The sequence below is a fragment of the Antrostomus carolinensis genome, unplaced genomic scaffold (genome assembly GCF_000700745.2).
Source record: "Antrostomus carolinensis isolate BGI_N321 unplaced genomic scaffold, ASM70074v2 scaffold14707, whole genome shotgun sequence".
NCBI classification, from domain to species: domain Eukaryota; kingdom Metazoa; phylum Chordata; class Aves; order Caprimulgiformes; family Caprimulgidae; genus Antrostomus; species Antrostomus carolinensis.
In genome coordinates this window covers 105,703-122,507 of record NW_010328200.1, presented here as the reverse complement: position 1 = coordinate 122,507, position 16,805 = coordinate 105,703, and the positions used below count along the sequence as shown (strand labels likewise).

Below are 16,805 nucleotides of genomic sequence, written 5' to 3'. Positions count from 1 at the left end.
GAGTCCCAACTCTCTTACACTGAAGGTATTTGGGAAAAAGCTTTTCAAATCACACACTGAATAAGTAGTAAAGTGATTTGTCATCTGCAAAAATAAGTCTAATAATTTCCAACAGCCACCAAATTGTTTAGGTATTTGTATTTTAACCAAAATACGATCACGATATATATTAAAACCAGGGCCCACTCTATGTATTCCATCTCACCTTAGCATCTACTTATTTCTCTTTTGGGTCTCATTTTGGTTTTTTTCAACAATATTTTGGAAGTTTTTGCAAAATGACTGTTAGGCATGGGCAAATTTGCAAATCAAAGAGGACAACTAGCCTTATGTTTCATACACAGCTCTGGAAATCAGGCATCTGGATGCTTTGGCTTGTATAATAAATAACTTTCTCATTCAAAATCTTTTAAGTTATTTACCTCTGTGCAGTTTTTTTTCATCAAAAAGGTGGAGGGTTAAGGATGAAGAAAGTGTTACCTTTTCTTCTCAGAAACACTGTGGAATTCCATCTAATAACGAGCAGGATATTTTGAGCTCCTTGGCTCCAGGAAATGTTGGCTGTGCACATCTAGTTTTTCATGGTTAATTTACAACTATTCATAGATTCTTGAGTTATAGTCCCTTAAGGAAGGCTGCTGATAACTGGCTAGTATGGCTTTTGCATAACATAAGACTTTGCTGAATTATTTCCTCTTAGAAAATAGGAATTAAGACAAATATCTGATCTTCACTTAAACATAGGCAGTGCCAAAGAATTCATCAGTACTTTTGATAAAAGTTGTCAGTGTTTACCTACCATTTCTGTAAAAGTTGCATCTCACTTATCTGAATTTGTCAAGCTACAGCTCAACGTCTCAGCCATCTGGTCCTGTTATACTTCTGTCTACCACACAGGGACTGAAAATCTTTTTTGTATCATCTTTTCAGTCTCTGAGGATATTCTTTTTACATAGGGGTAACCAAGTTATTTCTTTTTTTTCTTTTTTTTTTTTTTCATTGGTAAATGAAACAGACTAATCTTTAATTTTTCTCTGTAGTTTTCCCATCATTTATTAATTTCTAGGCTTTTATCTGGTCCCTTTGCAATCTTTAGGTAGCTTTCCTCATATGTGTATGCTAGAAATTAACATAACATTTCAGCAACAAACATATCAGCATCAAATAGAGAGGTAACAGCCTTTCTTCTTTCCCTTTATGATCTTCTGTCTATATCTACAAGGATCAGCTTTTTGGGTACAGCATTATTTTAAGAGTTTGCCTTTAACGTCTTATCCATTGGGATCATCTGACAATTCTGTGATTACAGTGCAAGAGGATAACATTCTGCATGGTATAGCTATGGCTTGTATTCTTGATATATGACCTTATACTAACAAGATACATTGCTAACTCAGGTAGGCCAGCCTACCTGATGATCAAGATTGTTATGCGTTAGTGACTTGGCATTTTCATTATATTTTTGCTACTTAATTCCTGTGTCATTTTCAAACTTTTATCAGACATCATTTCATTTGCACCAGACCACTTATAAAAGTACCAACGTTTTGATGTCCCATGATGCATGATGAAAAGAAATACTAAACAATAATTCTCTTCAGAGTCCCAACTCTCTTACACTGAAGGTATTTCACAGAATCACAGAATCACATGCAAAATTGAAATTATATTTTGAATAGGTTGAAACCCATGTAAAATGGCTGCTGTGTTAATTTTTTTGCATCATGCTGCTTTGTTGTTAAAATATTTTGAGGTACCAAAACTTTGCTCTATATAAATATTTTAATATTATTTAGTCATATGGCAGTGAGAAGTTTTTTTCAGTGTCATCAATTCTCTGTGAATTTTAATCTCATTTAAAAAAAAAAAAGGTTTGACTGTTTGACATGGCTGATTGACCGCAAGTCTATATTGATTGGCCTCAATTATTTCATCTCCTTTAATTCATTTCATCAAGCTTCATTCCATTTTTTTCATCATTTTGCTCATTGCCAAGATCAGATTGATAGAAATTCAGTAACTCAGATTTTTTTTTGTTCATTCTTTTTGAAAACTGATCCTGTGTTAGCCATTTTCACCTCTTCCTGTTCTAAAAGTCTTACTGACAATCATCATTGCAGTTCCAGAGAACTCTTTAGTAAGTTCTCTAAAAAAACTCTGTGTGCAAGTTTTTCTGATCTCCTAACTGAAAAAAAATGTTTTGCTCTAGTAGTTGTGGTGCTCACTTTTCATCTGAATTAGTTTTGAAAATGAAATCCTTGATACATGAAATCACTTGATACGTATCACCTGGTGGGGTTTGTCTGAAGTACAGGGCTCATTTTTCTTAAATCATGATTGTACCATCAACTTTTCTCTAGTCTACATCAGAAATAACAGTTTCCACAGTGGGACCTTCTAAAAGAATTTATACAAGTTGCAGGTGTAATTCTTGCACCTGTGGCTCCAGGAGATATGTTTTCTGTGAACCTGCTTGACAAAGAGGAGTGGGAACTGCCGGTTTATTTGTAGTACATTCTGCATGCAAAAATTTGTATCTGTGCTTATAGAAAATGGATTTGTGGTTCCAGTTTCTCTAGGGCAAATGCGGCATAAGAACAGCAGTCTTTCCATTCTTAATCTTTTTACTCCTTGTTTTAACATGTAGGGACAGGTAAACCTTTGTCTTCCTCCTGTGTCACACCCAGTATGATTTATTTCTCCAGGAGTACTCTGTTTAGAAAGAAAGTGCAGTTTTCTGCTGCAAAGCCCTGATTTTTGCCCAGTTTAGTAGTTCCACAGGTCAGGCCACAAAGTCAATTGACTGCTGGAGTTCATTCAGTAGGTCAACATATATTATAAAAGAGAAAGCTGATGACCTGCCACTCTTTCTCCTTACTATTAACCTAGCTCTGCTGCTGCCATAATAGTTTTCCCCTTGTTTTTAAATCCATCTCACTTTAATCCAAGCAGAAAGTATCAGTGCAGCATGATAGTTCAGAAGTGACAGAATGCAATTTAAAACTGTATCACAGCCCCTGATTTCCCAGGGGGGCAGCCAAATGTGTTAAGAATTGTAAAGGTGGCTGCCCCAGCAAATGGAAGTGAGGGTTGTCCCTGCGTCCATGCCTGTCAGTGCAGTCACATGTCAAACCCATGGTGAGGAACAGTTTGTCTTTTTCACTAAGGCATGGGGTGATGCTTGACTAGAGACAGTAGCAAAACTATCTCTGATATCATTTGGGAGCAGCAGCAGCAGTAGTTTAGTTCGTGATTAATGATAGAGGAGAAAGTCTGAGTGTCTAAATGGAACACGGTTTGATGGGACATCTCAAATGAAAAGTCCTTCCCTCCACCAGGAATCTGCCACATAAGTTGGACATGATGATATTGATCGATCCCTTCCAACTTGAGTTATTCTATGATTCCATGATTCTATGCTTTATGCTGAAAAGGGTTAGAGGAAGGTTAAAAATAAAGGAGTGGAGCAAACAGACTGAGAGGAAGCACAGAATTTCAGCTTCTACAGTAGCAGATGAGGAAAAAGCCTTAGACAGGCAAGCTGGCACATTGTCAGAAACACGTAATATGGATGGTAGGGTTTCATTGATATTTTTGAATTAATAAAAAAGCTCATTGTCCGTTCCTTTTAAAAACAAATACAAATATAGCCAGCGTGATGCATTAAGATGGTGGTTTGTTCTGCTTGTATCTTCTAAATGTTAAAGGCAGAATATTTAATAGGATCACAAGCAAGGAAATTGTTGTAGGTATAGGAGACCCAAGAGGTGATTAAGGAATAAAAAAGGTTCCAGAAGTGAGATGGCGAAAAAAAAGACAAATTCAGTAAATGTCTTAGCAGATGCTGGTAGATTCACAAGCAGCAGATACAGGAAGAAATTTTAAATTTCACATATTAGGAGAATTCCTTGAAGACTTAGAACTTGGAATTGTTTTCTTCTCAGATTTGCTTCACCTGGTTGCACAAAAGGCTGTTTTGTTGCTGTGTAATATACTCAAGGACTTCAGAGTCAGCATTTTTTAAGTGAGTTTGTTTACTGGCAGACCACCGGAGAAGAAAGCATAGCTGCCTATTTTTGCTGAATAATACTACAGAAATTATTATATGTTGATAGAGTTTTGAAGAAAGCTACCTGAAGAACACTGGATGAATAAACCTTCAGCTGTGTCCTTTGGCCTGATATGTACCAGAATAATGAAATCCCTGAACAATTTTATGCTAATAGTAACAGCAATGGCAACAAGAGGAATATTTCTCCTTCAGCAGCACCTCATTTTGAAAAGCTGATCCATGTGGGAATAAACTACTTCTCTTTTGTGTATAGACTGTCCTCTGAAGACCCAGTAGTAGTTTTGAAGCATTGCTATGGAAAAGCATTCATATTTGAGAGCAATGAAACAAGTTGACTCCTTGGAGACCTCCCTTGCTCAGACCTCTATGCAGTCAGGTTCGGTTTGGAAATTGCAGGCCAGCAATTGCTCATCCAGCTTGGGGTGGTTCCTGCCCAGAGATGAATGTCAACGTTTTGTCTTCTTGCCTTTTCTTCCTTCCTTCACTTGCTAATCATGGCATGAAAGAACAGACATCCTCATTACTTATTAAACTGTTTCTAATTCTAAGTTTCTGTAGTTTTTTCTAGTTAAGCCAATGGTAGCTTGGACTTCTCTAAGCATTTTTGATGCTATTGAGGAACAGGGTTCTCTGGGGCAGAAAGTTGTGATGTAGTGAAATGCAGTTTCAGCAAAAGTAGTCTTTTTTATGCTTGCCACTGATCTGAGAAACAACAGTGATCTTAACACATGGCTGATTCAAATCACTTACTTCCTATTAATCCATCTATCATATAGATTTTCATTTGTGATGACATTTCTTCTATTTTCTTCTAGATGCAAAGAGTTTGGCTGAAATGCTTATGAGGTAAGAATGGATTTAATGTTTTTATATTAAAAGACCTCTGTCAACTACAGCATCATGTTTAAAAACTAATATAGGTACAAATGGAGAAGTAAGCCTTCCATTCCTAAATCATTTTTCAAAACACACCACTTGACTGTTTATTAAGAACACGTTGGTTTATTAGGACACGTTGGTTAGAAATGGGAGAAAAAAGACAATTTGTGGACAGTACCTGAGAGGGAATACAATGGTAAAAAACTGAGAAATCTTGTGTTAGTAGATTAAATTATTGGAGCTATGTAGGTCCATTTGGACATTTTTCCTAATCAGAAAAACATTTTTGTAATATGTACCGAAGTAATTGCTCTTCAGAGATCATCTGATTGAAGGCAGTAAGTGCCTGGATGCGAATACTCCTAAACTTTACAGTTATATTAATGTAATTCACTATTGCTAGCTGTGTATACCCAAGGTATAGAAGAGCAGGTAAATCAATTTATTATTTTTCAGTTCTTTTATGTCAGCTTAGCATACAGAAACTTAATTTAGTTGTTGAATTGCAACAGAATGACTTCTGGCACCACAATTCTTTCAAAGGTGGAAATGTCATATCTTCAATGTTTATTGTTTTGTCTGGGGAAAACACTGAACTTTACTGCATATATTTGAAAATTAGATCACCAAGGGATTATTTTTAAATTCAAATGAGTTTTTGTTTGCTAGAAAATATTTTCATTTTTAAGCAACAAATTTGAAAATGTCATCAATACATTACCAGATACTCTAAACTTCCTCACCTGTGGTAAAATTCACCTGGTATTATAAGAATATACTTACCAAAGACATGGTGACAGATGCTTTTAGTGTAAACTCAGCTCTAAGCCAACAGTCTGAAAATACGTCTGAATAGTCCCACTGTTGTTAACAAGAATGGTCATGCAGGTCAGGTCGTACCCTTCCTATATTGCAGTTAGAAACCCCTGCTAGCAGCAAATTGCAGGTTTAAGCAACTTCGGGAAGATATGCTCTGATATTTTTCAGTGTTTCAGAAAACAGCACAGATTAGCATATGCAGCAAGTCTGTTCCCTAAACAAACCCAGCATAAACTGGCTGAAACTCCTGGATGAAGATATTCAGTCCAGTGACAACCACACATAGCACCTCTGCAAAACTGGTAAACCTCTGCCTTCACCTTCGTTAGCTTCACTAGTCTTGTTGATGCCTCTGCAAAGTCTGAGTCTCACTCCTCTGATGCTTAGAAAATTTCATTAAACTGCCAACATAAGTGCCCAGTTTTGACCCATTTCTTTCTCTGCTGATGTCGACCTTCAAATTAAAGAACTTCTTTTGCCCTCCTAGCCTGATGCACTCAGAGAACAGTCAGGTCCCTTCCCAGCCTTTAGTTCAGAGCTGTTTTTCTAGGTAACTCATCTGCCACCATTTCTTTTTGCTTTTCCTTTCACAATTGAAACATGATCATCAAGTCAGTTTCTCCCATCTCGTTTATTAACAAATATTATTTTTATTAAATAATCATATTTTATATGTCTCTTCTATAAGTGTGAACAAAGGCAAATGGCTATTAGAACAGGACTTTAGAGGAAGTAAGGGTTATAGGCGCACATTTGCACACATTTCATAACTTGAAGCTCTCAAAGTGATGCTGGTCTGGGGAGCCTGCTTTCTACAGGCTAAGTGCTCTGTCATTTGTGATAAATCTGTGAAGTACCTCCACCTGAAACCTGAGCTACCCATCATCAGTAGATGTTCCTGAAGATTTAACATTTTAATAATCAAAGGATAATAAACCCTCTCCAAAGCAATTGCCACATATTATAAAGCTCCTGATACTTTATATCTTTTAGATTTCACCAAGATCTGCTATGAAATATTTTCAAAAAAGAGGGTATGCTGTGGGTTATGCTTTGCTGTTTAAGTACTGAACAGAGACCAGAAAAGATTATTCCCTGCTTGGTAGGAAGGTGTGAGGGAAGGAAAGAGCTTTGTGCATCTTTCCCTTTGAGGAGATTTTTATGAGCACGTGTAAAGCGGATTAAGAGTGGAGCTTTAGTCTTTGCTTTGAAAGTCGCTGGCTTTAGCTGTGTAAGTCAAATGTCTGGGGAGCAGGATAAGCTGCAGAAGTTAGCAGTTTAATGGAAGCTGCACAACGTGTTGCTGATACCTTAAACTCACAAATAAAAATCCCTGCTGCTCTGCAGTCACAGCTTTTTTATGTTTCTTTTGGGTGAAAGCATCAGGCCAGACAACTTCTTTGTAACAGTTCACTGTGAATCAATACAGCAATTGACTGAGCTTTCTAATTTTGAACACAAGTTGAGGAATCTTTTTTCCCCAAATATTCCTCTGCCAGGCTGATTACTTGCAAGATTTAGTTTTCCATGCTTTTACAACAATCAGCTTAGACATCAGGAAACTGTCAGGTGGCCTGACTCTCTGCCAAGGACCCAGAATGACTTTGGGTTTACAGAGCACCATATTTAATCCCTTTATGTAACCGGCTTGGCAGGTTTAACTCGCTCCTGTGCATACAGATATTTTCAGTCATTCAAGTAAGTATTTTTTTATTAAAGATTCAGAAAGATTATTTAAAAGGGAGTACTCTTTTAACTATGCATACACTTTCAAAATACCTTGCACATTGTATTTCCTCTGGAAAAAGGCCCATTTATCCACAAACTGTACCTAAAAGCTGTACTCCATCAGACCCAAAGGCCCACGTACCCAAGTATCTGTCTTAGTGGCCAAAAGCAGACACCTTGGTAGAGTAAAAGACTATAGAAAATGCGTACTGACTCATTCCCTCAGACAGGCTCTGAGTCTCTAACAATTTGGAGGTCAGAGATTCATTGAAGTAGAGGGAACTAATTGTATTACATGCAGATCCTTACAAGGTCTGACAGGTAAAGAATAGCCATAGCACATGTTTAAGTTTGGGAATTCTGTATCTGTAGGTTAAGGAAAATATAGGTCGATATGTTTCCTCCCTTTAAAAAATTAAACATTGAACTCCTCATGCACCAGACTTATAATACTTTGATGCCCAAATTTTCCTAGTTTAGAAAATGGCACCAAGCTTCAAAATTGCAGTCCTAAAAATTACTTTGCCTTACTGCCAAGTACTAGAGGTACTTAATTGCTGTTGGCACTTTAAGTTTTTATAACCTGAAAGTTGAGCTATTATGGTCTGCAGAAAATAATTCAAAATTTCTTGAACCAGAAAGAAATAGCATGAGAATCAGCAGCAACCCTCTTGCTACTGCCAATTGCATGTTCTTTTTGGAGACTCCATGTCACCATGCTACTGCATACAGGAGAATCCATTAGACCAGTAAGGAGAAGGAGAGAGATCACACAAAACGTGGCATAACTCTCAAGTATAGTAGGGAATTTTCCTGAATATAATGAGGCCTGTATTCCAGTTCTGGCTTGAAGGACCTTCTGCATATTTTGCATAAAGCTATCCCTGAAGCCAAGAATGGGATACAGGATTCCCTCTGGCAGGTGAGGAATATAACTGCAAACCTGGGAACTGTCCTCCTGCTCCCTATGGTCCAAACTACTTCTGGTGTGGTTGAGTACTTTGTACTAGTAGGAATATAGAAAGTTCATACTGCAGAAGAGCCTCTAGCTCTCACTGGGATTCTGGGGTCTGCATTCTTTGAGGAAGATCTCTGATTTGATCCCTTTGTCTCCTCTGTCCCTGGTGAGTGGAGAAGAGGTGCAATGATACCTTTATTAGACTTGATTATGTATTGCACAGATTCTGAATGTATCTGATTGCATGTATCCTATAACTATTGGATTATTGATTATTAATTGAAATTGGACCTCAGACATTCAGTTTCCTACTTGATCACAGGTTTGCTCTATGATCTTGGACAGGCCCAGAGTAGCTCAACTTTTCAAGGGCATGTATTCAAGCATATTTGGCATGCAGATAATATATTAGTCTTTGATTACCTTAACATTTCAGCAACTTGAGTGGAAACCAATAGGAGAGTACACTATATAATCCATGCAGAACATTTGCAGAGACTTTGAGAACATCAATGTGGAATTTATCTGCATTTTAGGATCCTAAATGTCTTTGAAAATTTATGTGCTTAATAAGACACTGTGACTACTATTTTCCACTGATTATATATGGAGAAAAATCTGATAGCCTTTGGGTAGCTCTCCTGATATTTTGCATCCATAGTGATTAAATGAGGCACCAGTTGTAGGCTGTTTGAATGCATTTCAGCTCTCCATCTGTATCTGATGGCAACAGTACCACCTGACCCCTCAGGTAAAGACAGAGACATTAAAGTGTAAGATTCATGGATAGTGTTAATGCTGGGGACCACAAGAGCAGGGAAAGCAAGAAGGTGAGAATCAGACAGAGAGAGAGGTACTTGTGTGCCTTGAGGATCTCATTCTTGGATTTGGAGCAGAATTACTGACCACATGACAAGGAATTTCCTCCTGAAAAGGACTATAGAAGAACCTCCATACCTGCAATACTTAGGTCTTGCTCACATGAAGACACAGCAGGAAGTTAAGGCAAATTGTCTAGCGATGTGGGCTCATCACACATGCATAAACCATCTGTGTAGAGGCCCACACTCAGGGAAGAAGTGATCTTATCATCAAGCATCCTAATAGTCCTCTGATGATTGCATTAACAACAATAATTCATTGCCAAAGGAGAATTAAACCAAGTGATCTACGGCTATTTCACACTAGAAAATGAGCCTCCACTTGTATTTTAAAGCTCTTTGAAGTGTGAGGATTTGGATCACACTACTGGTTGATTTGTCTTAACTTTCCTCAGCATCCCTGCATGAAGGTGTATTAGCAAATATTTCCTCTCCTCCAAAGAGTAATTACATCTAAAAGGACAAAAAGTTTTTAGTGCAGTCTGAAGGTTTCTTGGTGCAAGTTCTATACTAGAAATGATTGTAGCACTCAGTTTTACTATCCATTTTCATTTGCTTTCAGTAGACAGCTCATTTAAGAAGTCATTTTCTGGTACACAAACTTCAAAATGAAATTGTTTCAATTTGCATAATGATAGAATAATTGTTTTATGTTCTTTTTCAGAATATTGCATCAATCAATTAGAAATAATCCATGAATGTAAACAAGATTTGCAATTTTAGACTTAGAACATCAATGGAACTAAAACCTTTATTTATTTTATGTGATTTATTAATGGAATATCTAGTTATTAATTTGCTTTTTAATTAATCAGTTCTAGTGATATTTGGAATTTATCTAATGAAAAATAATGAAAAATTGAAAAAAAAATTAGAAATTACTCAAGACTTCATTTTCCTACCAACCTGTTTGATCAGCTGTGTGTATCTTTACTTATATTCATGAAGAATGAAAGAAAAGATCCATCTTGTGAAGTGTTTTTACTAATTTCGTTATATGACAACACTTGAAGAAAACTATATGAAATTTTCAGGCGATTCCCTACTGATAAAGAATAGACCAAATGCCTCAACACTGTGCATTCATCTAACTTCTTGTCATGTGCAATAATTAATACCATGCACTTGTTCTGAAGAGGGGAAAATGAAATATATGAGTATTTTGCTGATTATAGTTATATCATTTTTTGTTTGAGCTGGACAGATTTAAAATGAGGAAGTTTGCATGAGAATCTTTTAATTTAGGCTAAATGTTCATGTGTTCACTTCTCTCTTGTTTTTAGCAAGAACACCAGGACATCAGATACACTTAATAAGCAGCAGCAGACACTGAGGATGCACATAGACATTCCTAGAGCACAACTTCTGATTGAGGAGAGGGACACGATGGAGACCATTGGTAAACTCTTGGGCTTTTTTTCACTGGTTAATGGAACAGGCATTTTTACCCCTCACCTTTTTCCCCACTGCACACATCAAGAAAAAAGAACTACAGTGTAATTTGCCACATTCAAAAACTGAATTTTTTGCTGCCCTTTGAATAATTTTCCACTTTAAGTCATCTCAGTACAGTATTTAAAATAATGACATTAGGAAAATGAAGCTCTGGAAAGAGCTGCTTGAAGAAAATGTAAATTAAAACTGACAGTTTTATGGTTTTCATTTTGATTTCTCTTTTGGCTTTGGCTAGACAGTTGGATCACTGGCATTACTTATAAGGAAAATGAAATTCTGAAGCTACAATATCCGTATTTAAAGCTTTGGAACAGCCAACTTCTAAAACTTACATGTTGCATATTGTATCCACACTTTCATAGCAAATTATATTTCAACATTTTGATCAGTTTTCAGCTTTTGTGTATCTATACAAAATTCAAATCTAAACTGTTTCAAGCAACAGAAAACAAGATTTCTCAGGTGGCTGGCACATAGCTGAACTGTCATGAAAAACAGAATTTTTTGGTGTTGGGCTATTTGCCAATTAATTTAAACACAAGATATCTGAAAGCTCAACAGAATAAAAATGCAACCTGATCTTGTGACTGTATGGGTACACACTGTGACTGACCTTGTTAGACTTCTAACTTTTTTTTGGATCAAAATTGTGTAGAAGAACCCTGTGATAGCTGAAGAACAAAACAGCATCCCAGGTATGGTGTGGCTGGAGAGGAAAGCTCTGCAAGCTGGGAGCAGCATCTCTGCATCTACTGTCCATGCCTGCACTGGGGAGGGTCAAGCTGCTTTAGCCCCACAATCTGTCACACTTGCTGTCAGGCTGGTATTGCTTGGGGGGTGGCCTCAGGGGACATTTCATAGTTTGTGCTGCAGAGTTGAAAAGGAGACCTATGCTTCACCTGAAATACGGCATTTTTTTAATCCTGATTTGAGCTTTCCAAAGTTTGCCTCTGTGATGTAATCTGTGCCAAGCTTCATCCTAAAGACAGTTTTTACTTCTGAGTTACAGTTGTTGAGCAATAAGGGGTTATAGTGGAAAGACCATTAGTGCTTTAACTGTAGCAATGCGATCAGTGCCTTGCTAATAGCCAGCTCCCTACAAAGCACTCAGAATAAGCAGACACTTTGGCAGTCTTTGACACAGTTGACTGCCAAGAGGTTTTATTCCCAACCTGAATAAGAGCTCATCTTTTGCCAGAGAAAGAGTAATTTGATTTAATAATGCTTTTTCTATTTATGGCCTTCTTTGGGTAAAAAATGCTAGTTATGTTAGTGTGCAGAACTGTTTGCCTTCATGGTGTCTTGTCAAGTTAGAAAAAAACAACAGGAATGCTTAGAAGAAGCAGATTAACCTCTGCTGACTAGTAAATGCATGGAAGCCTCATTGCTGCCAGTCCCCTTAGAAATAGGTTACAAAGCTATGTAGCATAGCATAGCAGGAACTTCTTGTGGCTTTTATTACTATTATGAATGGAAAAAAAAGACTGTAAAGAATGCAGAAGAAAGTCTGTTATCATGCAAATAGTTGTTCTGCAAGCACAAAGTCAGTGGAAGATTTATTGCTGTTAAACCTTCCATGATCGAGTGAACCAGATTCCTCTTTGCAGCGGAAGAAATACATACAGAGATCACAACTGAAAAAAAAAAAAAAAAAAAAAAAAAAAAGAAAAAAAAAGAAAAAAAAAGTGCTGTATAGCACTGGCTTTCTGCAGAGATCAAGGTCTGTGTAGAAATTTAATGAATATGTCCTACTCCATAGGGTCCATAGGGAAGCAATATGCAGCAGAACCATACAGCAGTAAAGGTCACTGCTCACCTTTTTCTTCCAGTCCTTCCCAAGGTCAGACTTCACCTTGCACCTTTCTTTTTAGCTGCAGAAAAGCCCATAGTCAGCTGGACTGACTATCTTGAGAGAAACTTATGTGACTCATATAAAGCTCCCCAAAGCTTCTCTTTCAGACCTACAGTAGTGAGGCTGGGTGCAGAGAGAGCTGAGACGACTTAGCCCATAGCTTCCAGAACAGTAAAATACAGGATGCTTAGCTGCTCTGCAAGTATATTTCCATTGTCTTCACTACAATACTCATGTGCTTAAAAATAAGGAGCTCCCTAAGAACAGTCTTAGGTCATGGCCAACCCTTCTGCAGTATTCTGCCTCTGGAGAAAAAGCTGGCTGGTAGAGGGTTAGTTAGCAACATTACCTATTGACCTCCTCTTGGGAAGACATGGGTGATTTCTCCGAGGATATTACTAATTATGTTAATAAAGAGAAATAAATTTAATACGTTGTTGAAAAGCTCAGCTGAGCTCTCTGAAAATGGAAGGGGAAAGGGCAGTGTTCAAAAGATGGGAAAGAAGGAATTAGGTCCAAAAATAATTACACACAAATTAGCTTTTTGGAAGGATGCTTAATAGTCTGTCTCGGTTGTGCATCTCTGAAGTGAAATCACAAAGACAGACATGAAAATAACATTTACTTTTTAGTTTTGTATGAACTTCTGAGTTTAAACCCAGAGACTCCTAGGCTGTGGTGCACACTTCAAAACCATCTTCAGTCCTGCACAGAAGAGGAAGCTGCCACTGCCAGTGGTGGTGCCCAGCTGAAAACAAGTCTGGAGACTTGCTGTAAAGCTCTTATGAAGGAAAACCCAAAATTCGTTACTTGTCATCTGATGTTTTTTTTTGCTTACAGATGACAGATCAACAGTTCTGCTCACTGATGCTGACTTTGGAGAGACGTCTAAGCAGAAGTCACTGACTGTCACCCACACAGTACATTACCAGTCTGTGTCACAGGCTACAGGACCACTGGTGGATGTTTCTGATGCCCGGCCAGGAACAAGTAAGCATATAAGAGAATACGTTATCTGGAGAGGAGAAAGCTATAAGAAAATGAATATTGTGCTCCTGCATTTGCAGCCTCATGGGGTTTTTCCTTCAGTCTAAAAGTTGAGAGAAATCTATTTAGGTCAGCAGAGAAGATTTCTTTTACAATTGCATTTAGTGATTCAATATGGTAAAAATGGCATATGCATCTGAAATGTAGATGTAATTTGAAATAATTCATACCTGGCTTTCATTAAACCAAATGCATGCTAGATTTTAATTTCTAGAATTTATTGAGTAAATTAACTTAATGGCTTTTAGTGTCTAATACATTTTTTTTCTCAGTGATCAATCTTTATTGTATTTCAAAATATGTCTTCCTTCCTTACCTCTTCATCAGGTAAGAAACACATTTCTCATTATTGCTTTTTTGAAGAAAATTGTATTTCCAGTTTTAGTTACTATAATAAATTACTTTTCCCAGATATATTAATGCTGAGTTATTTTTATAGTGATTAAAATACTATCATAAACTAATACCCTGTTGCAATCCATTCTTCTTGAATATGTTCTTCTCATGAATATGTTCTTCTTGAATATGTTCTTCTCATGAATATGTTCCATATAGGTGTAAATGGAAAAGGAAATCACTAGATTGAAGGAATACTCATGAGTTAGGAATATTACCAAAGTGTAGTGCACAAGCAGTGTGCAATTTCTAAAATCTTTGATTATTTCTATCCCCTGACCATTTCAGAATTTGTTTTCTTGGTGAGTTCGGTGAACATAAATGCTGAAAACTCAGTTGTGCATCACCTAAAATGCAGATTATTTGAAAAATCTTCATTTCCACCCCAGACTTTATAAATGACAGCTCTTGTAGTCCTGACCTTGCTGCTTTTCTAACTCTGATAGTTTTAAGCTCTGGATAATTATTTCTTGAGGACTAGATTGGTACCATCATCTGGATTTGCTTTTTCCTCTGTGGAGAGCCATGGCATTTGAATTAGAACAGTCAAGATATGACATTTGTGTTCTTTTTGATACTAATCTTTTCTTGCTGTTTTAGTTCATGTACATACTGGCTCACCTGCTCACTAAGAGCAAAAAAAAAAAAAATCATATCATTTTTGTCATGTTGGCAGATCAAGATCATCTGAGTAAACAATGGATTCCCCATTGTTTTCCAACTCTGCCTTTTCTAATAAGGACAGAAGCACCACCCCAAAATTGCCTGTTATATACCACACCACAGCATTTTATAGCACCAGCATCTTCCATTTCTAATCCCTTTTTGTGCACAGTTATGTACTTCAGTCCACTGAAGTCAGGGAGAGACTTCCCTCAAATTAAACTGGGATTTAACTTCTATATGACAGTATGATCTGTGTCCAGCCCAGCATTGGAAATAGAAAACAACCATCACTTTTATTATGCAGTAAAGGTCTGATTGCAGTAATGCACAGAGCTGGGTCAAAGACTTACAGGTTGTGTTTTCTGGGTTTAAGACACTAATACAGCTTTGATAGTGGCTGGGCTATGAGATTTTGTCCAAACACACAGCTTTCTCTGTGAAGAGACATGCAGTGCTCAGCTGGGTGGCTCAGAGGTTATGGATCTTCCCATCTAAGCACACTCACTGATTGGCAAATATTCCCTTACAGATCTTTCTAAGTTGTTCTCTATTTCGTATTTATTTATAAAAGAGGTGTGCTTCATGAACCTTTGCCTTGCTTATCTTAGCTCTCTACAGCCATGTTTCAGCATATGAGAGCAGAGCTGGCTTGACAACTAGGGCACCAGATGTGCACTGTTTTCCATCACACAGGCAGCTCTGGAGCTTGCTGCATCTGTGCGACACAGTCTCATATGCAGGCGCAGCACAGCTGGTGCAGAGCTACTGCTCAGCACATGCTCAGCAGGACAAGCACTCACCTCCTGCATGCTGGCAGCAGGCTGTCCTGCCTCCTTCAAGTTGCTGATTAAAGCCTTCTGAATAACGGGATCAGAGAACAGTTGAAGTTGGAAAGGACCTCTGGGCACTGGTTAGTCCAATCCCACTGCTAAAAGCAAGGTCAGCTAGAGCCAGTTGCCCAGGGCCATACCCAGATAACTTTTGAATATCTCCAAGGTTGAAGACTTCACCATCTCACTGGGCAACCTGTGCCAGTGCTCAGCCAACCTCACTATAAAGTGTTTCCTGATGGTCAGAGGGAAGCCCCTGTGTTTCACCTTGTGGGCATTGCCTCTGGTCCTGTCACTGGGCACCAATGAAAAGGGCCTGGTTCTATCCTCTTTGCACCTTCCTTTCAGGTATTTAAATATGTTGATGAGATCCCCCTGATCCTTCTCTTCTGCAGACCATGCAGCCCCAGCACTGTGCCAAGAGTTTTCCCACCAGCACTCTCCTTCTGTCCTTCATATCTTCCCTCAAAGCAGGCACAAGCCTCACTTCTGGCTGCACAACAGCCATGTGCCAACTTTCCACAGCTGGTACAAGTGGTGGTTTATACTGATAGGCTGGTCACGTTGTGCCAAGTGTGTTTTTGGATGTTATCCATGTGAGGTGGCTGTGTGCTGCACTACCAGGAGGATCAGTTATCAATGGCACCAGGTTCATGTTTTTCCGCTGCTGTAGGGGGAAGATGAGAAATAAGAGAAGGATCAGACCACAGCTGGTATTTGTAAATAAATACCTTGTTTCTTTAAAGCAGCAGAATACAGATTCTTGTTGGGAATGCTTAGGTAGAAGCAATGCTCAGAGTCATTATCTGGGTATTTTTTTTTTTCCTTAAATTGCTTCTGCTAAAGTCTCTTACCTCAAAGACTGACAACTTCACCATTTGAATGTCAAAGAACATTTGAATAGATTTTAATTTTTCATTTTGAATCCCCTTTCTCTCTATTGTTAGTAATATCCTTTCAGAAGCTTCAAAGATAAATCCTTTAGTGCTGATTTAGTCACTTTCTGTTTGCCACATAATGTTTTTTTTTAATTCCACTTGCTTTGTTATGGAGTACAAGCCTCACTTTTACAGAAGAAGTATTTATTAAAAAAATTAAGGAGAGCAGTTTTGGGAGATAGTTTGTTTTTACTCCCTTGGTCACCATATTACCTGTAGGATAATAAAAACCAAAACATTAATGACATTAAACAAGTAGCAGATGATTTTTAAAGTTTAAGAAA

The 16,805-nt window shown here is 37.7% G+C and overlaps 1 protein-coding gene across 1 annotated transcript in view; it reads left to right on the top strand.

The window, feature by feature from the left end:
* The first annotated feature begins 3,801 nt into the window (after nt 1-3,801).
* Nucleotides 3,802-16,805, top strand: part of LOC104528237 (Down syndrome cell adhesion molecule homolog) — a 33,731-nt gene continuing 20,727 nt past the window's right edge. Inside the window, exons 1-4 of the mRNA XM_010172178.2 lie at nt 3,802-3,847; nt 4,888-4,918; nt 10,621-10,736; nt 13,485-13,634. Coding sequence (XP_010170480.2) covers nt 3,802-3,847; nt 4,888-4,918; nt 10,621-10,736; nt 13,485-13,634 — 343 coding nt within the window. The remainder of the gene's footprint in view (nt 3,848-4,887; nt 4,919-10,620; nt 10,737-13,484; nt 13,635-16,805) is intronic.